Raw genomic sequence first — 26,521 nt, forward strand, 5'->3', positions numbered from 1 at the left:
GGGCATTTGTTCCCAAACACCTGTGTGTCTTGATTTCATTTTCCTTCTTATTGCCTGTTTTCTCCTCCCTTTCCTTGTCTTGTAAATTGCGGAAACAGTTTCATCTCAATGGGATACACAAGGCTGGGGATGTGGTTCTGGGTGGGCTGTTTGAGGTCCACTACTCACCTGTCTTCCCTGAGCTTTCCTTCACCACAGAGCCAAATCAGCCCAGGTGCCGAGGGTGAGTGTCACACACATGTAGCAGACAGCAAGAGTTATGGATAGACGATGTATAAGAAACGGACTTTTTCTCTTTTAGCTTTGATATTCTAGGATTCAGGCATTCTCAGACGATGGCCTTTGCTATTGATGAGATCAACAGAAATTCCAACCTGCTTCCTAATGTGACTCTGGGATACAGCCTTTACGACAACTGTGCCACACTTGGAATTTCTTTTCGTGCTTCATTATCACTGGCTAGTGGCCAAGAGGAGCAATTTCTTTTGGATGAGACCTGTGTGGGGGCCCCTCCAGTCCTGGGGATTGTGGGTGATTCATACTCAACGTTTACAATTGCCATGTCAAGTGTAATAGGTTTATACAAGTTGCCCATTGTAAGTATCTTAAATATATTTTTCGATTTGTCATCAGAATATGATTTTAAAGTGTTGTTTCAGTGAAATTACTTATTTAAATGTTTAAAACATACTGAATGAGTCTACTAACCAGCAGCACACAATGACCCCTTTTGCATGTCTCTCACAGGTAAGCTACTTTGCCACATGTCCCTGCCTGAGTGATCGTCAGCGCTTTCCATCCTTCTTTCGAACAATCCCAAGTGATACTTTCCAGGTAAACTTAAGCATTAAAACAATAATTTTAAAATATATTTACCTGAATATACCAATACTGTAAATTTAGTTGAACTGATTTTTGACTGAAAGAAGCATATCTGCTACTTCCTAACAAAATACAGTATTGGTGCTTTACATGTCATTTGTGAAGTTATATGGATTTGGTGATGCACCTGAATGAGAATAATTGTTTAAAAGACTTCTATACATTTCTTTTGCCTCTGTTTTTTATTATGTTAAGTGTCTTTGAGGATTTTAAAGCACTATACAAATGTATGAACATTACTATTATTATAATTATTTTTATTATTAGTACAAGTATTATACATAGAAAAATTATCTGTTGTATAATATTGCAACATGCATACATCTCTTTTTTTTAATTTTCAATTTACTTAGGTACGTGCCATGATTCAGATTCTGAAACACTTTGGCTGGACTTGGGCAGGTCTGCTGGTCAGTGATGATGAGTATGGACTCCACGCTGCCCGAACCTTTCAGTCTGACCTAGCTCAGTCTGGTGGAGGTTGTCTGGCCTACACCAAGATTTTGCCCTGGGGCAATGATCCAGCTGAACTAAAGAGGATTGTGGAAGTAATGAAGAAATCCACAGCTCGTGTAGTCATTGTGTTTTCACATGAAAGCTACTCAATTGGCCTTGTGGAAGAGGTAAGAAATAAAAACATTGTTTTTGGAATCTATAACTATTATAACTATTTTATTTTATTTATGGGATAAATGCAATTACATCCTTTTCTGTAATTTCACTCTTGCAGAAGTTTAGTTCATAAAATATACAAAATGGATTACCTTTATCCATTTGAATCAAACATTGGCATAAATCACTGAGTAATGTTATGATTAAATCAAGTGTCATATAATATCCAACTGAAACAAAGGTCCAAACTTAAAAATATGCAATGCACAGGTGGCAAGGCAGAATGTTACAGGCCTGCAGTGGATGGCAAGTGAAGCTTGGACATCAGCTTCTTTACTCCAGACACCCCGCCTCATGCCGTACCTGGGCGGCACTCTGGTCATTGCCATCCGTCGAGGAGAAATACCAGGACTCAGGGACTTCTTCCTCCGTATACGTCCTGACCTACACTACAACAACAGCTATAGAAATAACATAGTTATGGTCTTTTTATTTCCCTCACTGCCTGTTTAGCACTGATATGTCACTTTATCATCCTTATGTTGATCTTGATTTTCTTTCTTCAGGTAAATCAGTTTTGGGAATACACGTTCCAGTGTCGATTTGCACCACCTCCAGCAGGTTGGGTGGAAACTGGGGGAGCACGATGCACTGGAGATGAGGATATACTGAATGTGGAGAGTGAGTTGTTTGATGTATCAGAACTCAGGCCTGAGTACAATATTTACAAGGCAGTTTATGCTCTGGCCTATGCACTCGATGACATGCTGCACTGTGTACCAGGAAGAGGACCTTTCAGCGGGAACAGCTGTGCCACTCTGCAAAACATGGAGCCATGGCAGGTGTGATATCAGTTTACTATCACCTTTTTTTCCCTTAGTTATCTTTAAACATGCACTCCATTATAAGATGCCAACATTAAAAACAAATACATTTAACATATTGTTATATATGCCATTAGTACACCTGCTTAACCATAGTGTGCCAGGGTAATCATGGAATATAAATCTTATTTGATCAAATCCATAATGGTGCACTGGATTTGATTGATATGACAACTTAATTAAGAAAGGGTGTGCTAAAACAATTACTGTATTTTTGGACAGTATGTTATGTGTTTCTGTGTCTACTTTCATCCATTTGCAGCTTGTACATTATTTGCAAAACGTCAACTTCACCACACCTTTTGGTGATGAAGTATCATTTGATGAGAATGGTGATGCCTTACCAATATATGATGTCATGAACTGGCTGTGGCTCCCTGATGGACGAACAAAGATTCAGAATGTGGGTGAGGTTAAAGAGTCAGCTGAAGGTGAAGAACTCACACTGGATGAAGAAAAAATCTTCTGGAACTTTGAATCCAAACAGGTTACTCATGCACTTATTATTTGGCCTGTTAATAAATTATGATCTCAATGTAAAAAAAAACAAACAAACAAAAAAAAACCTCAGAATAACATATAATGAATAATAATGATTTTTATTATTATACAGCCCCCCCGGTCAGTGTGCAGCGAGAGCTGTCCTCCAGGTACCCGCATGGCCAGAAAGAAGGGGACACCAGAGTGTTGTTTTGACTGCATCCCTTGTTCTGAGGGAAAGATCAGCAATAAGACTGGTTGGTATTCAGTTGTAAATATTGCACTTTGTTGGCAAAAAATAAATATGTATCTAAACAACTCCTCTTCTTGTCAGACTCCATGGAGTGCACCAGTTGTCCAGAGGACTTCTGGTCCAGCCCCCAGCGTGACCACTGTGTTCCTAAGAAAACTGAGTTCCTCTCCTACCATGAGCCTCTGGGTATCTGCTTGACTACAGCCTCATTGTTGGGGACATTTGTCTGTGTTATTGTTCTGGGAATCTTCACATTTCATCGCAGCACACCCATGGTACGCGCCAACAATTCAGAACTGAGTTTCCTGCTCCTAGCATCACTTAAACTATGTTTCCTGTGTACACTGCTGTTTATCGGCCGTCCTAGACTATGGACATGCCAACTGAGACATGCAGCTTTTGGGATCAGCTTTGTGCTTTGTGTCTCATGTATTCTGGTGAAAACCATGGTGGTTCTGGCTGTGTTTAAGGCCTCCAAGCCAGGAGGTGGAACCAGTCTGAAGTGGTTTGGTGCTGTGCAGCAGAGAGGAACAGTTCTGGTTCTTACTTCTATTCAGGCAGCAATCTGCACTGCTTGGCTTGTCTCTGCTTCACCAGCTCCTCATAAAAACACTCAATACCACAATGACAAGATCGTTTATGAATGTGTAGTTGGGTCCACAGTTGGTTTTGCAGTATTACTGGGTTACATTGGCTTATTAGCTATCCTCAGCTTCCTGTTAGCATTTCTGGCAAGGAATCTTCCAGACAACTTCAATGAGGCCAAATTCATCACTTTCAGCATGCTGATCTTCTGTGCTGTGTGGGTGGCCTTTGTTCCTGCATATGTCAACTCTCCAGGAAAATATGCAGATGCAGTGGAGGTATTTGCCATCCTGGCCTCCAGTTTTGGTCTCTTGGTGGCTCTGTTTGGACCCAAATGTTTCATAATTCTGCTAAGACCAGAGAGGAACACAAAGAAAGCAATCATGGGTCGAGGAACAACAAGGTCATAAAACATCATCCCATGCATCACAATTTCATGCAGTCCCATTTCAACCCAACTCAGTATAACTATACCAATTCTCATTTAATCTTGATTTACATTTGGGATGCCAGTCACATTTCAGAAAAATATTGCAATGATAAATTGCCATCAAAATTATGGTTGATAAAAGCCTGGGAGTAATATTGCATCTAGATGCTTTAAAAAGTAAACCACTGGCCTTGTTGAGCAATTGCCCCTTGATGTCCAAAGCCCCTTTTAACAAGGTGTGTGTTATTTTATTTTGTTTTATTTTTTTGTATTTATTTTTTTTCTATTCATTGTATTATTTGTAAGGCCTGCAAAATGGCCCTCATCCGTAAGAACATTTAACTAATATTTATAATTTAGCTAGAAATAAAAAAGCGTTAAATGCTGTCAGTTATTTTATGTCACAAGATGACCTGCGGCAGGTGAAAGGTCATCATGTGACGTGCTAGCGTGCAGCTGTGACCCAGGACGCTGCAGAGGAAGCATTTAGATGGTGAGTTTTGTCTTTGATTATGAAATTTTATTTAGTCTCAGTGTCACGCAGCATCACCTTCACATGGAGCATTATGTAACATAATATCGGTCCTGACCTTATTTATATACAGTCTATGGTCCTGACTGCTGGTTCTGCTGCTGAATATTTCGGACTCTCAGTGACGCTCACCTGTATTTACCTCCTCGCTGTGCAGTGGTTGATGTTATGGAGGTCACATGATGAGCTGTGCTGGTTAAAGCTGTTGTGTTGCTGCTGATGTTACAGTGACAGAGACAGAGCTGAGCAACTCTGAATCATGTCGTGGTTGTTCAGTCACCTGTTGGTTTGTGTGAGCTGAATGAGTCTGTGCAGGTTGACTGGTAGCTTTCCAGACTTTGGTCGTCATGATTTAAAGTTAAATTTTGCTGTATAATGAGTCTTAAGCTGCAATAAGACTGTTTTTGCGTTCTTGATCTTTTCAACATTCAGTACTGATCTGTACCTATTAGCTTTGTAGTATTGGATATATTTTTGTATGCTTAGAAAAAAAATAAACTTGTAAGTCATGTATCTATTCTATGTGCATATTTTATGCTTCTTCATCTTTTTTTAAGAGACATTTCTCTGCACAGCTCAGCATGTGAAAAACAGCCAGATCACTCACTGATACTCAGCTCAGGCTCATGTGGCTGCAGATCCTGAAGCTGCATTAAACCTCACTTTGTGCCCTGAATGGCCTGTTTTTAATATTTATCATAACTCTAAAGCTGTGTACTGTGAGGTTTTTTCTGTTGTAGCGTGTTTTCATGTGAACGCTGTAGAGTATTTGAATGAACGTTAACTAATGAATTTGAAAATAAATTGTTAAACGAAGACATCAAAAATGCTGCTGATTTCTGGTGTTTCAACATATCTGTTTTGTAGCCCTCCCAACCAACTCTATTTTATCACAGCATTGTCATGGTAAAACCCCTTATACCTAATGACACCTCAAGCATGGGAGCTGAATTGGAGGGAGTCCACAAAATTATTAAAGTTTTACTGTGTTTACCTCAACTAGAGCATATGCCTCTGACTAGGGTGCCGAGAGGCCTGGTTAGCTTATTTTATAGCTATATTGTTATTGTGAGCTCTAATACTCCCATGCATGCACCTTCAACACACTGTAGCCCTAATAACATCACATTCAATAAACAGCATGACTGCAAATACACAACAAGAATGTTTCTTACACAAAAAGAAAATATAGGCAATCACCCTTTACTTTTTTTGACCTGGTGACCCTTTGAGTCAGAGAAATAAAATAAACAAAAAAAATATACCTGGGGTTTTGTAAGTCAGTTATGGTACCATATCGTTGGCGCGCATGTTAACTTGGAGCTCATGTATCATCGTGAAAATGTTTCTCAGTACTCACGGACAACCACAGTTTTCTCAAACCCTCGGTTCAGAAGAGTAAGGTGAGTAGAAATGAAGAAACTAGTCCTGCTGACACGTCCTCCTGCAGCAGCAAGTTTTCTGGCGACAGCGTGGATCCTGAGCACCCTCTACAGCAGCAGCAGACCAGCGGCAGGCATATAGGTCCGAAGGCACGGAGGCAGGCACACTAAGCATGAATTCAAACACTAATAAACTCAATGTTCGTCCTCACACATTTTCATATTATTACCAGTTCAAATAATGTTCATACTCACTCAGGAAACTCGGCGCAAAATATTTCTCCCTCCTTCCAGCTAGCGGGGACGAGGCTAACTCTAGCTCCATACACAAACGATAATGGCGTCTCGGACATTCAGTACAATTCCCGGCTGAAACAGCTTTGAACTCGGCTCACTTTCACATTTAACACCGGTAACACACACACACAGACCTTCCGGTTTAAGGTTTTCAGTAACTTTAAACAGTTTCATATAGCTTACAACAACGTTTCCATGATGTTGTCACTTTTTCCTCGTCTCTCCCCGTTACTAGCCTGAACCTCGTCTCCTCTCTTTTTGGTCCCACCCCCCTTCCGAATCCGGTAGATAGTTGACAATCGTCTCTGACAGGCACGGATTGGCTAACAACAGATTGATACCTGGTTACTCAAATAAACAAAAGAAACGTCATGAGACATACACAGACCATTAAAACATGGGACATTTAAGTACTTTCCCCAAATGAAGTGCACTTATTAATTTCTCTGTATTAATTCAAGCTTATTTCACCATAGAACTAATTTAACAGGCAATATTGCAAAATATACAAAATATTTGTAAACCAAACACATGTTAATACATATCATTTATAGCAGGGCGCTACAGTTTATGATCAGATTTTTGTATAATAGAAACGATTTTATAAAACTCCGAAGAAAGAATTCAGACCATGCATGTTATTAATGTTGACTTTATTTATTTTATATTTTCAGGGAATGTTGGGAAATTATTCATAAAAAGGGACTCATATATTCAAAGAATATTCACAAAATCACGTTAGATTTGTTATTAATTTAATTTAAAAAATCAAATGTAATAATTACTATTTAAAAACAACAAGGATAATATTGTGCACATCATAAGCTCTATTATGTATGTTGGAATCTGAACTGTTTCAGAGCCTCTGATATCTCAGGATTGATTTTTGTTCATTAAATGTTTCTTGGTGTTCTTCTCTGGCTTAAACAATATGATGAAACACTTTGGAGCAAATATGCACAATATTAGTCCAAAACTGGAGGCCAGAATGGCAAATATCTCCACAGCCACAGTGAATTTCCCAGGAGAGCTGACATATGCAGGGATAAAGGTGATCCAGACTGCACAGAATATCAGCATGCTGAAGGTGATCAGCTTGGCTTCATTAAAATTATCAGGTAGTTTCCGAGCCAGGACAGCTAACACAAAGCAAAAGACAGCCAGCAGGCCGATGTACCCGAGCACAGCCCAGAACCCAACAGCTGAGCCTAATGCACACTCCAGGATGATTCTCTTCTTGTATGTGGTGAGGTTTTTCATTGGAAAGGGGGGACTGACAACCAACCAAATAGTACATATTAAAACTTGAATAAACGTGAAAGACACTACAGTCATTCTTTGCTGTGGAGGACCAAACCATTTCATCACATTGCTTCCTGGGAGTGTAGCTCTGAAGGCCATTAACACTACTATTGTTTTTCCAAGAACACAAGACATACAGAGGACAAAGGTGATCCCAAATGCTGTGTGGCGCAGCATGCAGGACCACTCAGAGGGCACTCCAATGAAAGTTAATGAACATAAGAAACACAGAGTCAGAGAGAAGAGCAGCAGGAAGCTCAGCTCAGAGTTGTTGGCCCTGACAATCGGGGATGTCCTGTGACGATAGAACACAGCCGCTGTTATAATGGCAAGACAGGCACCACCAACTGAGAATGCAGCCAGGATGATTCCTAGGACCTCGTTGAAGGAAAGAAACTCTACAGGCTTGGGGAGACATGTGTCCCTCTCTGCATTAGGCCAGAACTCCTTGGGGCATGGGAGACAATCAGGGGAATCTGAAAAAAATAAGTAAGGAGGCTTTTAGCAGTCATATATAACATTTTGTAAATACGTTTTAGGAAAAAAACAAATACCTGTAGTGTTGCTAATCTCTCCCTCAGGACATGGTAAACAATCATAACAGCAGATGGGTTTTCCTTTCTGCAGCACTTTACGAGTTCCTGGTGGACAGCTGTCAGAGCACACTGACACAGGGACCTGGCACAAAGATACAAACAAAATATCACATATTCAGATGTGTTACAAAGCTCTCAGGAATCAAGGATAGGTTTACATTTTTTTCAAGGTTGTCCTAAAACAATATTCATGTGTACTGAAAATATTGCTTGCCACTGTAACCACTCCTCCTGTTCTAGAAAAAAGTTATTTTTATATGTGGGGGGCTATCATAGTAAAAACTTTGGAATTCATCCCTTTACAGCCAGTATGGACAGGAGGAACACAGAGCAAATTTGAAACTTAAATAAGTTAAACTAGAGCGTTTAGGCTCCTTACTTGTGTGCTGCCCTCCACCCAGGAGAGGTTCCTGTTGATACGGAACTCCCGGCCCACCGGCAGTGATGCATCGTAGTGTCCCACTGTCACCAACTCAATGTTGCCATTCTCAGTTTTTTGCCAGTTCACCAGCTCATATGTGGCCACAGGATCCCCGTTGGCATCAAATGACACATCATAACCATTTTGAGAAAAATGTACTTTCCTCATTTGAGTAAGAACCTGTGAGGATGAAGAAATGTAATAATATAAATACAATTCATTTTCAATTTCATAAAAAGTCATTATAGCTAAACAAAAACAAAAAAAGATGGCTGACCTCTTCAGACTCTATCCTGGTGAATTTGTCACAGTGAGTTGTAGACTTTCCTTCCTGACACACTGCATTATGAATGGCATGAGCTATTGCATAAACAGCCTTGTATACCATGTTAGTGATCCGGAGCTGAGATGTGTCTGTGTACGGAGTCTGTATGGTCTCTATGTTTTCTGTTCCATCACACATATTCTCATTCTTGGCTGCACCTAAAAAGCACAGGGAAGGAAGCAGGTATTTTTTAGACTTCTTGTTATCATTTTCTTATTATTTCATTTGACCAGAAGATCACACCTTGCAGAAAGCCATATCTATTGTTCTACATCTTGCTTTGTCAAACATACTTTTTTTCTACTCTTTTCCATTATATTTCAAAACACCTTTTTGCAGTCACGTCTTTATCTATCTATTTACTAATATTTACTGTTTTAATCTATTTTTTGTAATATTTTTCATGTAATTTGCTTTATACCTTTTATGTTTCTGGGCTCATATCAACACCAATCATTCTTCAGAAATAATTCAATTTTTGAACATAAATACAACATTTGATATAGTGCATAGTATAAAAGCCACAAAACCCTACATACAGTATATTGTGACTGATATACATCAATAAGCGCTACATTTTCAAAATAAATCTTTATACAGGTGGGAGGTCTGCAGACTGTCTACATACAACTCTCTCACTTTTTCTCAGCCTGCAGTTGAATACATCCTCCCAGAACTCAGTGAGCAGTGGAGAGGCAGCCACTTTAGAGGGAGAGAGGTCCAGCAGGAAGTCTCTCAGACCTGGGATGACTGATTGCTCAATGCCAAATCCAATAGCTCCAGCACAGAAGCTGAACCTCAGCATGTCTGGGTCTGTTACCCAGGCCTCACTGCCTATCCACTGGCGAGGTGGAGAGGGCTCAAGAGAAAGCTCCTCCATCAGAATGCTCAGATCTCCAGTTGTTCCAAATGCCACAACAACCATAGCTGTAGACCTGGAGAGACATTATAGTACATTTTATGGTATGAATATCAACATATACTTTTAAAAAAAGAAGATGAATCAAGACAATAAACACAAGCAAACATGAACAAAGCTTAAGTATTTGGTCTCAGTGAATATGCTTTGATAAATAGAGAGGAATAACGGTGATATAAATGTTGTTTTTTTTCACATGATAAGAAAATATCTTCCATCTTATATTTCACACTTTTTATGGTTCAAAAATCACATGGAACAAAAGTACAATCAGTGACATAGAAACCTGCGGATAACGTCAGCTACTCTCTGGATCCTGCTACGTGGGTTGGTCCGATAGAAAGCTTCAGAGTATTCCACACAGATCCCCTCTCTGCGTGCTGCGGCCAGGAAAGACGCCATGCCATTATTGCCATAATCTGAATCCGACCGGACAGCACCTATCCAAGTCCAGCCAAAGTGTTTGACCAGCTTGGCCAGCGCGTCAGCCTGGAACTGGTCACTTGGGATTGTTCTGAAGAAATTTGGGTACTGCTGCTTATCAGACAGACATGCACAAGTGGCAAAGTGGCTCACCTAACGAAAACAACGGTGCAATTATTTAACTGGATAAAACAATCAGCACACGTTAATATTAAACACGCAATTTGCTAGAAATTCAAACGTTTACTTGAGGGATGTTAAAAGGCCCGATGATGCGCGACATGCTGATGGATGGCGTGGACCCAGACTCACCAACAACTGCCATCACCATACCAGACTGTGAGCAGTTGTCGCCGGTGTAAAACACCGGGTCCAGGCCGCTGGAAAGCTGGAATGCCACATGCACCGCCACGGGCACCGAGGCGCACGAGTCGTAGATCTGATAACCGAGTCTGATGCCCGGCAGCAGCTCCGTGCTGTTGTTAATCTCCTCGATGGCGAAGATCATTGCGCGTGAGAAGCGCAGTTCACGGGAGTCGATGCTGCACACAAACACTTGTGTCACTGTTTAAAGTTACACGACAAATCACATTTTTAACCATAGATTGTATATGGTTTAAACATACTGGAGAACTGTAAATCATATTGCCAACTGGATCTGTGAACACAATTTACTTGTCTGAACACCAAAATTCAAACACAGGATTAGATATCAGTCAAAAATTCACACAAAAAAAAATCATCATACACGGATTATCAACGGTTAACTAAATTAAAAGTCCTAGCCCTCATCAGTACAAATCAGTTATTAAACACAGTTGTTTCTTTCAATAGTAAACAGAAAATAATAGTCACACTCTACTATTCTTGTGAATATAACTTCAATGTATCGGCAGCATAGTGAATTTGCACTTAATGTGGATTTTCTTTTTTATAAATAACATTTTCAATAGAAAAACTTTGCAACACAACTGCAAGCACATTATAGGAATCACAACATTTTTATCCTCACACAGTCTTACATCCTCTTATTTCACACTTCACCCTCTTACTAACCTCCCTTTGCACCTTAGTGGCTCAGGCATGTAGGTGTAGTTATGCTTCACTATGTGCGTGTAGTGGTGTAAGGACAAAACACCACCTATAACATAGTCACCATCCATTGAGAATGCAGGTAGACGAGTGGTACCCTGGAGCTTACAATTCACAGATAAAGCCTCAGCCTTATCCTCTGAAAGCCCAGCCCTTTGTTTCACTTCATCCCCAGAAACATTCAAGACAAGAGCACAAAAACCCAGAGACAGGGCCAGGCCAATATAGAGCGCAGAGAGCTCCATCCCTCAGTTGTCTGAATGCAATCATATTACACGTGTGTGTTTTCAGTTTATATAGATTTTCAGACAAAAGCTTCCCTCCTTCTACTTTACGTCAGTCAGAGAGAAGTTGCTCTTGTCCAGTGGTCTCTGATGAACTCTTATTCAAGTCTTTTAAGGCTGTATGCACAACCTCATGCCTTAAGTGTACTAGGCAAACCATAGTCTGACTAATTAATTTATCTGAGCATTGGTTATTTACCCTGAAATAGCATATTTGAATTTAAATAGGTACTGTCTGATAGATATTTAGCTTAGCCAAATATAGCTGCTTCACTCTGGGGTTCTAACTGAAACTTTACCAGTGGGAATATGATGATCTTTATTATTATTTTCAATTAAGACATTATTTTATAATGACATCAATAAATAGGCCTCATTCAAAGAAAATATTAATTTTGAGACCAATATCGATTTTTTTATTCATTTATTTTATTTTAAAACCTTGGAAACTCCATTTAGGTAGAACCCTCATTTATAATTTGACCAGGGTACATTTTCAGGTATAATGGCTAACAATGTGACAACAAAGCAGGGCTTGGAGAAAAAGGGTGAGCTTTTGTAAAATGGCTTTATGAATAAATAAAAATGCCGATTCCACCTCACTAAAAGAGCATGCCAAGTGTTCTCAACATAAAAACAAAGATTATATATGTAATATTTGCATCACTTTTTATTTTGCAAAGTAAATTGTTGAACCTGAAATACTCAATCTATTTACAGTTTGTGAAAATTTTGGAAATAGAGCCAGCTTTTTTAAAAAAAGTATATTTTACGATGCAGGGCCTTCCACTCCGGGTCCTCTCACAGTACAGAATCATGCAGCTTAGGTTTAATTAGTGACTCTAAATTGCCCTTATAGTGTGAATGTCTGTTTCTATGTGTCAGCCCTGGGATGGTCTGGCGACCTGTTATCTCGCCCAATGTCAGCTGCAATCGGCTCCAGCCGTCCGTGACCTGAATGTGGTTAAGGATAATGAATAAATGTGTATATGCAATGACTGAGCTCCCTTATTCTGCATCAAACGTGCATGATTTAAAGTGTTCCTTAATCCTGCAGAAATATTACAATGATTTAATCAAAATTGCGAAACAGAACTCAATGATACACATTTATTTTTTAATTCATTTTGACATTATTTTTCCTTTTTGTGTTTTCAAAACACGATGGATAGTTTTTTGTAAAATAAGACCATAACATGACGTGGGGAAAAAATGGAGTTGGAAAATATTTGGAATCCATGAGATGAAAACTGTTAAATGTACACATGATGAGCTCTATACTGTACAGTATGTTGCCATCTTAACTACTTACAAATCACAAACCTTATGTTTCTAGGATTGATTTTTGTTCATTAAATGTTTCTTGGTGTTCTTCTCTGGCTTAAACAATATGATGAAACACTTTGGAGCAAATATACACAATATTAGTCCAAAACTGGAGGCCAGAATGGCAAATATCTCCACAGCCACAGTGAATTTCCCAGGAGAGCTGACATATGCAGGGATAAAGGTGATCCACACTGCACAGAATATCAGCATGCTGAAGGTGATCAGCTTGGCTTCATTAAAATTATCAGGTAGTTTCCGAGCCAGGACAGCTAACACAAAGCAAAAGACAGCCAGCAGGCCGATGTACCCCAGAACAGCCCAGAACCCAACAGCTGAGCCTAATGCACACTCCAGGATGATCCTCTCCTTGTATATTGTGAGGTTTTTCATTGGAAAAGGGGGACTGACAACCAACCAAATAGTACATATTATAACTTGAATGAACGTGAAAGACACTACAGTCATTCTTTGCTGTGGAGGACCAAACCATTTCATCACATTGCTTCCTGGGAGTGTAGCTCTGAAGGCCATTAACACTACTATTGTTTTTCCAAGAACACAAGACATACAGAGGACAAAGGTGATCCCAAATGCTGTGTGGCGCAGCATGCAGGACCACTCAGAGGGCGCTCCAATGAAAGTTAATGAACATAAGAAACACAGAGTCAGAGAGAAGAGCAGCAGGAAGCTCAGCTCAGAGTTGTTGGCCCTGACAATCGGGGATGTCCTGTGACGATAGAACACAGCCGCTGTTATAATGGCAAGACAGGCACCACCAACTGAGAATGCAGCCAGGATGATTCCTAGGACCTCGTTGAAGGAAAGAAACTCTACAGGCTTGGCGAGACACGTGTCCCTCTCTGCATTAGGCCAGAACTCCTTGGGGCATGGGAAACAATCAGAGGAATCTGAAGAAAATAAGTAAAGAGGCTTTTAGCAGTCATATGTTAAATTGTGTCGATACGCTTTAGGAAAAAACAAATACCTGTAGCATTGCTAATCTCTCCCTCAGGACATGGTAAACAATCATAACAGCAGATGGGTTTTCCTTTCTGAAGCACTTTACGAGTTCCTGGAGGACAGCTGTCAGAGCACACTGACACAGGTACCTGGCACAAAGATAAAAACAAAATATCACATATTCAGATGTGCAACAAAGATCTGAGGACTTAAAGATAGGTTCATTTTTGAAAGTCTGTGCTAAAACAGTCATCACATGCCAATATGTATAATTAACATGTTATTTGTCATTGTAACTACACTGTAACCCCTCCTAAAGCCATCACAATGTGACTGCGAGGAGACCAAATCAACAGTTTTTGTGAAGTTCAGCTGAAGCTATAATGATGTTTTAGCAGTCTTAGTTGAAAAAATTAAATGGGGTTTTCTTAGCACAAATTCCCTCCTTGTCTTACTATCGCTCCGTCGCATTTCTGCAAGGGAACACTTTGTGAAATACATTGAATAAAGGTGTATTTCATAGTAAAATGTCATGCTAAAAATAATCTTACATTATTTCTCACATTGTAATTATAATAAAAATGGATCTCTCACAGTCAATATGTGCAGGCGAAGCACTACATGGATAAAAACACATAACCATTATGGTCACTAAATTTGAAATTTAAAAATGTTAAACTAGAGCTTTTGGGCTCCTTACTTGTGTGCTGCCCTCCACCCAGGTGAGGTTCCTGTTGATACGGAACTCCCGGCCCACCGGCAGTGATGCATCGTAGTGTCCGACTGTCACCAACTCAATGTTGCCACTCTCAGTTTTCTGCCAGTTCACCAGCTCATATGTGGCCACAGGATCCCCGTTGGCATCAAATGACACATCATAACCATTTTGAGAAAAATTTACTTTTCTTATCTGAGTAAGAACCTGTGAACATAAAGTGAAGTGAGACAGTAAGGGGAGAGAAATGAAAACATATTTAAAAAATAATATTCAAAATTATATTCATATTTAATATTATTGTACAGTACAATAGCAAAAAAAGGGCATGGAAGTATTCCCTGAATTGTTTCAGCTGACCTCTTCAGACTCTATCCTGGTGAATTTGTCACAGTGAGTTGTAGACTTTCTTTCCTGACACACTGCATTATGAATGGCATGTGCTATTGCATAAACAGCCTTGTATACCATGTTTGTGATCCGGAGCTGAGATGTGTCAGTGTAAGGAGTCTGGAGCATCTGTATGTCTTCACTTCCATCACACACACTCTTGTCTGGTGCTGCACCTAACAATACACAGTGACAGAGAATGGTGATTTTTTTGTTTTTGCAGTGCTATTACATTACTATTCATCAGTTTGTTCATTCATTATCCGTAATTGCTTATCCGCACTCGGGTCGCAGGGGGCTGGAGATGATCCCAGCTGACATTGGGCGAGAGGCGCGGTACACCGTGGACAGGTCACCACTGGGCAGACTGGGCAGACACATATACATCCTGAATACATATACAGCCTATATGGACAATTTAGTGTCACCAATCATGTCAAGTAAAATATATATTATTTTTCCTTCTATGAATGTAACTAATTGTGTGATGACTTAAAAATGTGTATAGTTCTACTTAGCATTCTACATTGACAGTCACCTCCGGGCATTTTGTATTTTAACTCATTAGAATCGATCTTGTCAATAAAAACGTGTATTATTTTTCCTTCTATAAATGTGACTAATTGTGTGATGACTGATTTCTGTGAATGTGAACTGCTAGATAATGAAGATTTTTAAAAAGTAGGGCCAGCTACAGAGTGACAAAGCAACTATTTAAAAAATAATTTAGAGTCACCAATTAAACCTAAGTGCATGTTTTTGGACTGTGGCAGGAAGCCGGTGAGAACCCATGCTTACACGGGGAGACCCTCTGGCTGTGGGATGCAAGAGTGCTAACCACTACGCCACAATGCCTTTTTTGTTTGTTTGTTTTAGTTTTAGTTGCTTTGTCACTCTGTAGCTGGCCCTACTTTTTTAAAAACCTTCATGGATAGCAGTTCACATTCACAGAAATCAGTCATCACATAATTAGTCATATTTATAGAAGGAAAAATAATATATGTTTTAATTGACATGATCGATTCTAATGTGTTTAAAATACAAAATGCCCAGAGGTCACTGTCAGTATAGAAACCTAAGTAGAACTCTACACATTTTTAAATATAACAGATACATGCAAGTTAAGTGGTAAATATGTATTTAGCTTGGTGGCCTGGAGACTGTCTATAGGGTCTGCTTGTGTTCAGGACGTATAAACCACAAAAATATTGTCATATCAAGAGAGATTATTCATAGAGTTGCACCTTATGTTCAAGGCTTTGGGTAATGTCAATATATCTCCCTTTTTAAGTGTGGCGTCTGACTTAAAATCAGTTGCTGAGTCTTTAACACAGGGAGATACAGTCAGATGATCAACCAAAATAAAATTGCACAACACAACCCAAAGGACCAAAATGGGAATGTTAAAAATCAGCACAGCTTTCTCACTTTTTCTCAGCCTGCAGTTGAATGCATCCTCCCAGAACTCAGTGAGCAGTGGAGAGGCAGCCACTTTAGAGGGAGAGAGGTCCAGCAAGAAGTCTCTCAGACCTGGGATGACTGATTTTTGAATACCAAATCCAATAGCTCCAGCACAAAAGCTGAATCTCAGCATGTCTGGGTCTGTTACCCAAGACTCACTGCCTATCCACTGGCGAGGTGGAGAAGGCTCAAAAGAAAGCTCCTCGAGCAGGATTCTCAGGTCTCCAGAGGATGTAAATGCCACAACAACCATAGCTGTAGATCTGGGGAGACATTATAGTGCACATTACTATAATAATATCAAAATGAAATGAATGCCTTTAAAATATGTGATTCAAATTCCCCACTAAGATAATAAACCCATCTTTAATCATATATTTTAACTAATATTTTTGTGGTTCTGTGTGCAGAAGGTCAGTATCAGCACAGCGGAAAAACTACAATCAGTGATGTAGAAACCTGCGGATAACGTCAGCTACTTTCTGGATCCTGCTACGTGGGTTGGTCCGATAGAAAGCTTCAGAGTATTCCACACAGATCCCCTCTCTGCGTGCTGCGGCCAGGAAAGACGCCATGCCATTATTGCCATAATCTGAATCCGACCGGACAGCACCTATCCAAGTCCAGCCAAAGTGTTTGACCAGCTTGGCCAGCGCGTCAGCCTGGAACTGGTCACTTGGGATTGTTCTGAAGAAACTCGGGTACTGCTGCTTATCAGACAGGCATGCACACGTGGCAAAGTGGCTCACCTAATGAAAAACAAAAGTGTAATAACTGAACGGGAGAAAACAATAAGCACACGTTTATTAAACACGCAATTTACCAGAAATTCAAACATTTACCTGAGGGATGTTAAAAGGCCCGATGATGCGCGACATGCTGATGGATGGCGTGGACCCAGACTCACCAACAACTGCCATCACCATACCAGACTGTGAGCAGTTGTCGCCGGTGTAAAACACCGGGTCCAGGCCGCTTGAAAGCTGGAATGCCACATGCACCGCCACGGGCACCGAGGCACACGAGTCGTAGATCTGATAACCGAGTCTGATGCCCGGCAGCAGCTCCGTGCTGTTGTTAATCTCCTCGATAGCAAATATCATTGCACGTGAGAAGCGCAGTTCACGGGGGTCAATGCTGCACACAGAAACTCATGTCACTGTTTTAATTTACACAAGGTCAATTCACAATCGAAACAGAAATCCATAAAGGAGAACAGTTCATACTGTCAACAACTGATAAGTGCACTGGATCTGTTTAGCAAATATCTGTCTGAACACCAAACAATAAATTACAGGATAACATATAGGCCTATGTAAGAATATATGCACAGATACACTTCTTCGTAAGAAAAGCTTGCAAAAACATCATAGAAATGAACCCACACAGTCTAAAATAATCTCATCACTTCTCCCCCTTACTAACCTCCCTTTGCACCTTATGGGCTCAGGCATGGTGGTGTAGTTATGCTTCACGGTGTGCATGTAGTGGTGTAAAGACATCAGACCACCAATAATATAGTCACCATCCACTGAGAATGCAGGTAGACGAGTGGTACCCTGTAGCTTACATTTTACAGGTGCAGCCTCAGAGCTGACCCCAGCACCAGAAACATTCAAGGCAAGAGCTGAGTTCAGCTCACACAGACCCAGAGACAGGATCAGGCTAATAGAGAGAGCAGTGATCTCCATCCCTCAACTGTCTGTGTGGGAATACTGCATGTGTGTTAACAATGGTTTATATAGATGTTTCACACATACCTCCCTGCTTCTACTGTACGTCAGCTTACTGTACACCAAAGAGAATTCTTTCTATGTTCATCATTGTAAACACAATTTTTTTTCCTATCTTTTTCCTACCATCATACCCTTTGTAATATATAATATATATACCACATTATATCCATTTTTCCTAGCACATATTGCAGTTAAGTCTAACAAATGCACCTTTAATAGCTTGTTTGTGTGGTTCAATCCCATCTTACATCCTGTGAATGCAGAAATATTTTTTAAAAAGCAATGATTTTATGACAGCGTCAAGACAGAACACAGAACCAAGCATTTTTTCCCCTGTATTTTGACCTTGTTTATTGACTCATTTAGCTCATCATAAAATAATATATCGTCACCCTGTTAAAATAATTGCCTAACTCATTTTTCAAGTTTTGCAGGAAAAAAAAAACTTCACCAAAAGTGTAACATGTGACATTTATTGATCACTTCACTCAAAAAGGATGTAACAAAAGATGGCTATTGGCATAGTAATAACACTGTATTTAAATTATGTAACTTAAGAGAAATAAATGACTTAGGCAATTTTTTGAACATGCCTTTGTGACTTAAGCAAGATATGGTAACACTTTATTTTGAAGGTGTCTACATAAGAGTGACACAAGCCTTTCAAAAAGTATCATGAGTATCAATGTTACTTCAAAGTGTCATTATTGTTCATGACACATCCCATGTCATGTCACTCTTATGTAGACACCTTAGAGTAAAGTGTTACCAATATTAGTGTCAAAAATAAAACACTGATAAACTAAACTGATAACTAAACAATCTCCCTCTAGCTCTTCTTTGCTGGGTTCTTATCTGATGCCTTTGAATGTGGCAAATTGTCAAAGGAGTGATGATCTTAAAGGGGTAAAATCACATGATCTGATCAACTGAGGATGTAGGAGATTATACCATAGGTGGATTTAGGCAATAAAAAAACAATTTTGACAAAAAATGACTGAGGCGATTATTTTAACAGTGGACAGACGATGTTAAACAAGTTGTTAACAAACTGAAAGGACATTCACAAAATGGCATTAAAATAATGAAAATATTTTATGAAAAAAAATGTCAATGTCTACCAAGGAGAAGACTGTGTTGAATGTGCACATTATCACCCTACCCTGTATGTTCCCATCTTAAAAGATACAGATTATCACCTTTTACGGTGCTGTCCAATCTGGGTTGATGGTAAAAGTGATTCACTTAAGCAATACAATCTTCAGTGTTGAATTTACTGAGAAAGCTGAGTTTTCCTGCTCACAGAGACAGCAATGATGAGAGCAACACATTATGCAGCACAGTAACTTAGCTTTTCTGTAAATGTAGCACACACTGAGGAATGTATTGCTACAGTAACCATCAAAACTGTTTAGAAATCCACCATTCATTCATTCATTACCATTAACCGCTTATCCGCATTCGGGTCTCCAGGCTCCAGCCCCCGCGACATTGGGCGAGAGGCAGGTTACACCCTGGACAGGTCGCCAGACTATCGCAGGGCTGACACATAGAGACAGACAATCACACTCTCATTCACACCTACGGGCAATTTAGAGTCACCAATTAAACCTAAGTGCATGTTTTTGGACTGTGGGAGGACGCCGGAGTACCCGGTGAGAACCCACGCTGACACGGGGAGAACATGCAAACTCCACACAGAAGAGCCGCATATATCTCAGGATTGATTTTTGTTCATTAAATGTTTCTTGGTGTTCTTCTCTGGCTTAAACAATATGATGAAACACTTTGGAGCAAATATACACAATATTAGTCCAAAACTGGAGGCCAGAATGGCAAATATCTCCACAGCCACAGTGAATTTCCCAGGAGAGCTGACATATGCAGGGATAAAGGTGATCCACACTGCACAGAATATCAGCATGCTGAAGGTGATCAGCTTGGCTTCATTAAAATTATCAGGTAGTTTCCGAGCCAGGACAGCTAACACAAAGCAAAAGACAGCCAGCAGGCCGATGTACCCGAGCACAGCCCAGAACCCAACAGCTGAGCCTAATGCACACTCCAGGATGATCCTCTCCTTGTATGTTGTGAGGTTTTTCAATGGAAAAGGGGGACTGACAACCAACCAAATAGTACATATTAAAACTTGAATGAATGTGAAAGACACTACAGTCATTCTTTGCTGTGGAGGACCAAACCATTTCATCACATTGCTTCCTGGGAGTGTAGCTCTGAAGGCCATTAACACTACTATTGTTTTTCCAAGAACACAAGACATACAGAGGACAAAGGTGATCCCAAATGCTGTGTGGCGCAGCATGCAGGACCACTCAGAGGGCGCTCCAATGAAAGTTAATGAACATAAGAAACACAGAGTCAGAGAGAAGAGCAGCAGGAAGCTCAGCTCAGAGTTGTTGGCCCTGACAATCGGGGATGTCCTGTGATGATAGAACACAGCTGCTGTTATAATGGCAAGACAGGCACCACCAACTGAGAATGCAGCCAGGATGATTCCTAGGACCTCGTTGAAGGAAAGAAATTCTACAGGCTTGGGGAGACACGTGTCCCTCTCTGCATTAGGCCAGAACTCCTTGGGGCATGGGAGACAATCTGGGGAATCTGAATATAAAGCAAAGCATCCTTTTAGTAGACATATTGTAAATTACTGTGTGTTGTACAGTCAATATGCATTTAGAGAAAATGAAAATACCTGTAACATTGCTAATCTCTCCCTCGGGACATGGTAAACAATCATAACAGCAGATGGGTTTTCCTTTCTGCAGCACTTTACGAGTTCCTGGAGGACAGCTGTCAGAGCACACTGACACAGGTACCTGACACAAAGATATAAACAAAATATCACATATTAAAATGTGCTACAAAGCTTGGAGATTAAAGTTGGGTGGGCATCCCAATGGCACACCTGGTAGAGCGCGTACCATAGAATCATAGTACCATAGGACGGCCCAGGTTGGAATCCGACTCGCAGCCCTTTCCCACATGTTTTCCCCTCTATCTCCCCATTTCACTCTGTCTCTCTCATGATCAATAAAGCCTTAAAAATGGCCAAAAAGATATCTTTAGAAAAAAAAGCTAAAGTTGGTAAAAACGCTAGGATTTGAAGTAGAGTGAAAGCTTCTCTTGCAGTGCTCCCCTCCCCACAAAGTCAACAAACAGAATCTTGGATAAGTGCTTCCCTGTTTGACCACAGTTCACAAGCAGCCATTGACATCATTGCGTTCGAGTCCACTCAGCTCTGATTAGTCGTTTTCTTATCAGGTGAGGTGAATTCTCACAAATGAAGCTCAGTGTAACCTCTCACCCACTCATCATGTTTCTTCAAAATTAGCTGATCTTGGGCATGCAGTCTTTCTGTTAAATCCACCTGATTTTGCCAAAGTCTCCAACAATCAAGTCAACAAATATTGTTTCTGTTACTATCCCTGCACTGCAAATCAGCAAGGGAACACTTCTGGATAAGAAGAAGCGGTAGTTTTATGCAAAAATTTTGGAATTAATCTTTTTTTAAGCAAGAGGAACAGGGGCCAAAAACACTTCATACCACGTAAGACTGTCAAATTTTAAAATTAAAATATGTTGAACTAGAGCTTTTGGGCTCCTTACTTGTGTGCTGCCCTCCACCCAGGTGAGGTTCCTGTTGATACGGAACTCTCTGCCAACAGGCAGTGATGCATCGTAGTGTCCAACTGTCACCAACTCAATGTTGCCACTTTCAGTTTTCTGCCAGTTCACCAGCTCATATGTGGCCACAGGATCCCCGTTGGCATCAAATGACACATCATAACCATTTTGCGAAAAATGGACTTTCTTTAACTGCATAAGAACCTGTGAGGATGAAGTAAGAGAAAATAAAACATACTTAAACTGGAGTTTTACAATACAGTGATGTTATTAACTTCCTATTAAGAGTGGTAAAAACTTTTTGTTTCTAAAAAAAAAAATAGGCTCATCCCCAGATTCCTGTTAACATACAGATACCATTTTGGCCTTTTATTGGTGTTGTTTGTTGTGAGGGGCAGCATTAGATTGTGGAGAGGGGAGGGGCACACAATATCTAACATCTGAGAAAAGTAATTTAATGGAGAGGTTTTTCAGAAAAATGTAAAAACGAAATGTCCCAGCCTCTCTCCACTCTAGCTGTGATGTCATCCACTCGAGCTCGGAACATTCCACCCAATACACACCCATTATAAACTCTGAAACGCTCAGAAAAAACCCCATCAAACTGTGATTTCTTGAAAAGCAGACACAGAATCAAACAGCACATTTGGACCAATAAAGTCCCAAGTCGCGAGAATCATTTAAACTTCTAAATATTTTTCTACATTAAAATATTAGGGAATTGGCACAGCCTCAAAATGAGCTGTTCCTAAGCCCTGTTCAAAGCAATATTATAGCAGTTTTTTGGAATAAAATAAAAAAACAATGAGGCAAGTCTCTGATAAAATACAGCACACCATTCCTGATCCTTCCCTACGTTCCCATTTGTCTACTTTTGGTGTTGAACAGCAAAGAGTACTTCTACAAAAAAATGCAGCGAAAGATGAAAAATACTAAGAAATCAAAATAGAGAAGATGAAACAGTTTGCCATACACCTGTGGTGCACTTCAGCACACCAAACAATGAGAATTGAATTCAATTTCACAAATTTGTTCATTATAGCTTCAAAAAAGGACACTGGTGTATTGGTGTGGTCACCTATTTGTTTTTCACTGACCTCTTCAGACTCAATCCAGGTGTATTTGTCACATTGAGTTGTAGACTTTCTTTCCTGACACACTGAATTATGAATGGCATGTGCTATTGCATAAGCAGCCTTGTATACCATGTTAGTGATCCGGAGCTGAGATGTGTCAGTGTACGGAGTCTGGAGCGTCTTTATGTCTTCACTTCCATCACAAACACTCTTGTTTGGGACTGCACCTAAAATCACACAGAGACAGAGGAAAGAGATATTGTCATTCTCATTGCAGCAACTCACATCTATAAAGAACTTTTGTAGTTGTATAACATGCTTTTTTAATTTAAACCACTCTTTAACCCATTGAAGCCTGGAAAGCGGTTACGTCGTTTTGTAGTATTTGTATAAGCTCTCAAATACCTTTTTGAATTTAATTTCTATCTGCTACAGAGGCTGAAAAATCTATTATTTAGTAGAAGAGTTGACACTTTTTTCCCCCAGAATTTTTCCAGAATTTCCAGAAAATTAGAGGCTTATTTTAAAATTGCCCAGCGATTTTTCAAGCCTCAATGGGTTAAGCAGGAAACACTGTATTTGCAGAAATCTTTTTTTTAGATAGTAGGATAATGTCTATTTATGATAGATGTCTGTGTATATGAACAGACAGTGACAATATGTGCATGTTAAATAACTGTTTAAAATTAAACATAATATATATATATATATATATATATATATATATATATATATACATATATATATATATATATATATATGTATAAGATCTGAAATAACTGTCAGAATAATAGTTTAATTACATGCAGACAAGCGTATACTGTAACTGATACGTGCTGTAAGTACAATTTTTCATTTATAGTTAGCTTAATGACCTGGAGACTGTCTCTATATCGTGTGCTTGTGTTCAGGCTTTAGTGTTGACATAAAACATTGTGGCGAAGTTAATACAAAACCTTCACCAAGCGGAATGACAAAACCTGACCTGAAAAATCATAATTTCAAGCAAGATTCACAGAGATGAACCATATTGCCTCCTCATGACTCAGTTCAATAACAACAGATAACAACAGATGTCCTATTCATTCAAAATCGAGGATTTAGTCTAAAAGCAATGGCTGCTCCACTTATAGACAGAGAATACAACAAAACTAAAAAACAAGGGTAAGATCATAAGATTAAACTCCCTCACTTTTTTTCAGCCTGCAGCCTGCATCCTCCCAGAACTCAGTGAGCAGTGGAGAGGCAGCCACTTTAGAGGGAGAGAGGTCCAGCAGGAAGTCTCTCAGACCTGGGATGACTGATTGCTCAATGCCAAATCCAATAGCTCCAGCACAGAAGCTGAACCTCAGCATGTTTGGGTCTGTTACCCAGGCCTCACTGCCTATCCACTGGCGAGGTGGAGATGGCTCAAGAGAAAGCTCCTCTAGCAAAATCCTCATCTCTCCAGGGGATGTAAATGCCACAACAACCATAGCTGTTGACCTGGAGATATTGTGCATTATATATTATACCACATACAAATAAAACTTTTAAAAATGTTTCAAGACACTTAACACAAACAGCATTTGGTTCACAATGTCAGTAATAAAAATGAGAAAAAGAAAAAATACTGCCAATGTCACTTAGACAAACAAAACTCATATTTTACAGAGTTTGCTGTGGTTCTGTGCGCAGAAGGTCAGTGTCAGCACCGGGAATAAAAGCACAATCAGTGATGTAGAAACCTGCGGATAACGTCAGCTACTCTCTGGATCCTGCTACGTGGGTTGCTCCGATAGAAAGCTTCAGAGTATTCCACACAGATCCCCTCTCTGCGTGCTGCGGCCAGGAAAGACGCCATGCCATTATTGCCATAATCTGAATCCGAACGGACAGCACCTATCCAAGTCCAGCCAAAGTGTTTGACCAGCTTGGCCAGCGCGTCAGCCTGGAACTGGTCACTTGGGATTGTTCTGAAGAAACTCGGGTACTGCTGCTTATCAGACAGGCATGCACACGTGGCAAAGTGGCTCACCTAATGAAAAACAATAATGTAATTATCTAACGGGAGGAATAAAAAAAAATTAAAAAAACCCTGGACAAGTTAATGTTAAACATGCAGATTGCCAGAAATTCTAAACGTTTACTTGAGGGATGTTAAAAGGCCCGATGATGCGCGACATGCTGATGGATGGCGTGGACCCAGACTCACCAACAACTGCCATCACCATACCAGACTGTGAGCAGTTGTCGCCGGTGTAAAACACCGGGTCCAGGCTGTTTGTGAGCTGGAATGCCACATGCACAGCCACGGGCACCGAGGCGCACGAGTCGTAGATCTGATAACCGAGTCTGATGCCCGGCAGCAGCTCCGTGCTGTTGTTAATCTCCTCGATGGCGAAGATCATTGCGCGTGAGAAGCGCAGTTCACGGGGGTTAATGCTGCACACAGAAACTCATGTCAACTCCATAAGCACATTTCACAATTTTAACAGAAAAACATCGGCTACAGTAGAACTGCAATTCATAGTAAATGTCAAAAATGTATAAATGCACTAGATTTGTGAAAGAAATAGTCAATATATCATTAAAATTACAAAAATATTTTTAAAGTAAATAATATTTCCATCCTTACACAGTCTAAAATCCTCTCATCCCCCATTTCTCCCTCTTACTAACCTCCCTTTGCACCTTAGTGGCTCAGGCATGTAGGTGTAGTTATTCTTCACTGTGTGCATGTTGGTATGTAAAGAGAAAACACCACCAATAACATAGTCACCATCGACTGAGAATACAGGTAGACGAGTGGTACTCTGGAGCTTACATTTCACAGATGCAGTCTCAGAGCTGACCCCAGCACCAGAAACATTCAAGACAAGAGCTGAGTTCAGCTCACACAGACCCAGAGACAGGATCAGGCTAATAGAGAGAGCAGTGATCTCCATCCCTCAACTGTCTGTGTGGGAATACTGCATGTGTGTTATCACTGGCTTATATAGATTTTTAAGTCAAACCATCCCTCCTTCTGCTGTACATCAGCTTACTGTAAACCAAAGAGAATTCTTTCTATGGACCAGGCCCGGGCTGGGTAATCGGGAGAATCGGGAGAGTTCCCGGTGGGCCGCTTCACTTTTGGGCCGGCCGATAATTTATTTATTTATTTATTTGACATTTTTCACGTTAGTCCATCTTCTCTTAAAGTACGCTAAACACGTTTTGCATTCTGACACCGCAGCCTCAGCATGGGTTGTACCATGCGAGGGAGTTCTCCCCTCCCAAATAAAGTTGGTTGGGTCCATAGCCGTCTTTCCAAAAAAGTTTTCTCAGGTAGGCTACCGATAGCTGGGCCAGCCCTATCTCAACGATACACGTCGGGTAGGATGGATGGGACGAAGAGGCCAGGAGGGGCTGAAAAAGCCAGGTTGAAGAAAAGAAAGGCATTGGAGGAGGAGGCTGCCAAATGTGCCAAGCTTACAGATTTATTTTCGAGAGGACAAACACAAGTGGCAACTGGTAAAGAGAGACATA

At 40.2% G+C, this 26,521-nt stretch overlaps 4 protein-coding genes across 4 annotated transcripts; 1 reads left to right on the forward strand and 3 right to left on the reverse strand.

Annotated features, from left to right (window-relative positions):
- Positions 1-320: 320 nt before the first annotated feature.
- On the forward strand, positions 321-4,224 carry LOC131970241 (extracellular calcium-sensing receptor-like). The gene is made up of 8 exons (XM_059331583.1): positions 321-596; positions 748-834; positions 1,236-1,505; positions 1,765-1,971; positions 2,061-2,336; positions 2,641-2,865; positions 2,992-3,115; positions 3,193-4,224. The coding sequence occupies exons 1-8, from the start codon at positions 336-338 to the stop codon at positions 4,104-4,106; spliced, it is 2,364 nt and encodes a 787-aa protein (XP_059187566.1). The 5' UTR covers positions 321-335; the 3' UTR covers positions 4,107-4,224.
- A 2,747-nt stretch (positions 4,225-6,971) lies between these two features.
- On the reverse strand, positions 6,972-11,513 carry LOC131970169 (extracellular calcium-sensing receptor-like). Its single transcript, XM_059331473.1, has 8 exons — positions 11,380-11,513; positions 10,571-10,865; positions 10,187-10,476; positions 9,621-9,916; positions 8,934-9,139; positions 8,615-8,836; positions 8,194-8,317; positions 6,972-8,115 (listed from the first exon to the last, which is right to left on the reverse strand). The coding sequence occupies exons 1-8, from the start codon at positions 11,484-11,486 to the stop codon at positions 7,211-7,213; spliced, it is 2,445 nt and encodes an 814-aa protein (XP_059187456.1). The 5' UTR covers positions 11,487-11,513; the 3' UTR covers positions 6,972-7,210.
- A 1,356-nt stretch (positions 11,514-12,869) lies between these two features.
- On the reverse strand, positions 12,870-18,053 carry LOC131969806 (extracellular calcium-sensing receptor-like). Its single transcript, XM_059331018.1, has 8 exons — positions 17,980-18,053; positions 17,397-17,691; positions 17,014-17,303; positions 16,522-16,817; positions 15,064-15,269; positions 14,689-14,910; positions 14,014-14,137; positions 12,870-13,936 (listed from the first exon to the last, which is right to left on the reverse strand). Exons 1-8 carry the CDS (start codon positions 18,036-18,038, stop codon positions 13,032-13,034), a joined length of 2,397 nt encoding a protein of 798 aa, XP_059187001.1. The 5' UTR covers positions 18,039-18,053; the 3' UTR covers positions 12,870-13,031.
- A 1,954-nt stretch (positions 18,054-20,007) lies between these two features.
- On the reverse strand, positions 20,008-25,770 carry LOC131969891 (extracellular calcium-sensing receptor-like). The gene is made up of 8 exons (XM_059331118.1): positions 25,673-25,770; positions 25,141-25,435; positions 24,739-25,028; positions 24,204-24,496; positions 23,033-23,238; positions 21,918-22,139; positions 21,004-21,127; positions 20,008-20,903 (listed from the first exon to the last, which is right to left on the reverse strand). The coding sequence occupies exons 1-8, from the start codon at positions 25,729-25,731 to the stop codon at positions 20,008-20,010; spliced, it is 2,385 nt and encodes a 794-aa protein (XP_059187101.1). The 5' UTR covers positions 25,732-25,770.
- Positions 25,771-26,521: the final 751 nt, after the last annotated feature.

The sequence above is a fragment of the Centropristis striata genome, chromosome 4 (assembly GCF_030273125.1).
Source record: "Centropristis striata isolate RG_2023a ecotype Rhode Island chromosome 4, C.striata_1.0, whole genome shotgun sequence".
Classification (NCBI taxonomy): Eukaryota; Metazoa; Chordata; class Actinopteri; order Perciformes; family Serranidae; genus Centropristis; species Centropristis striata.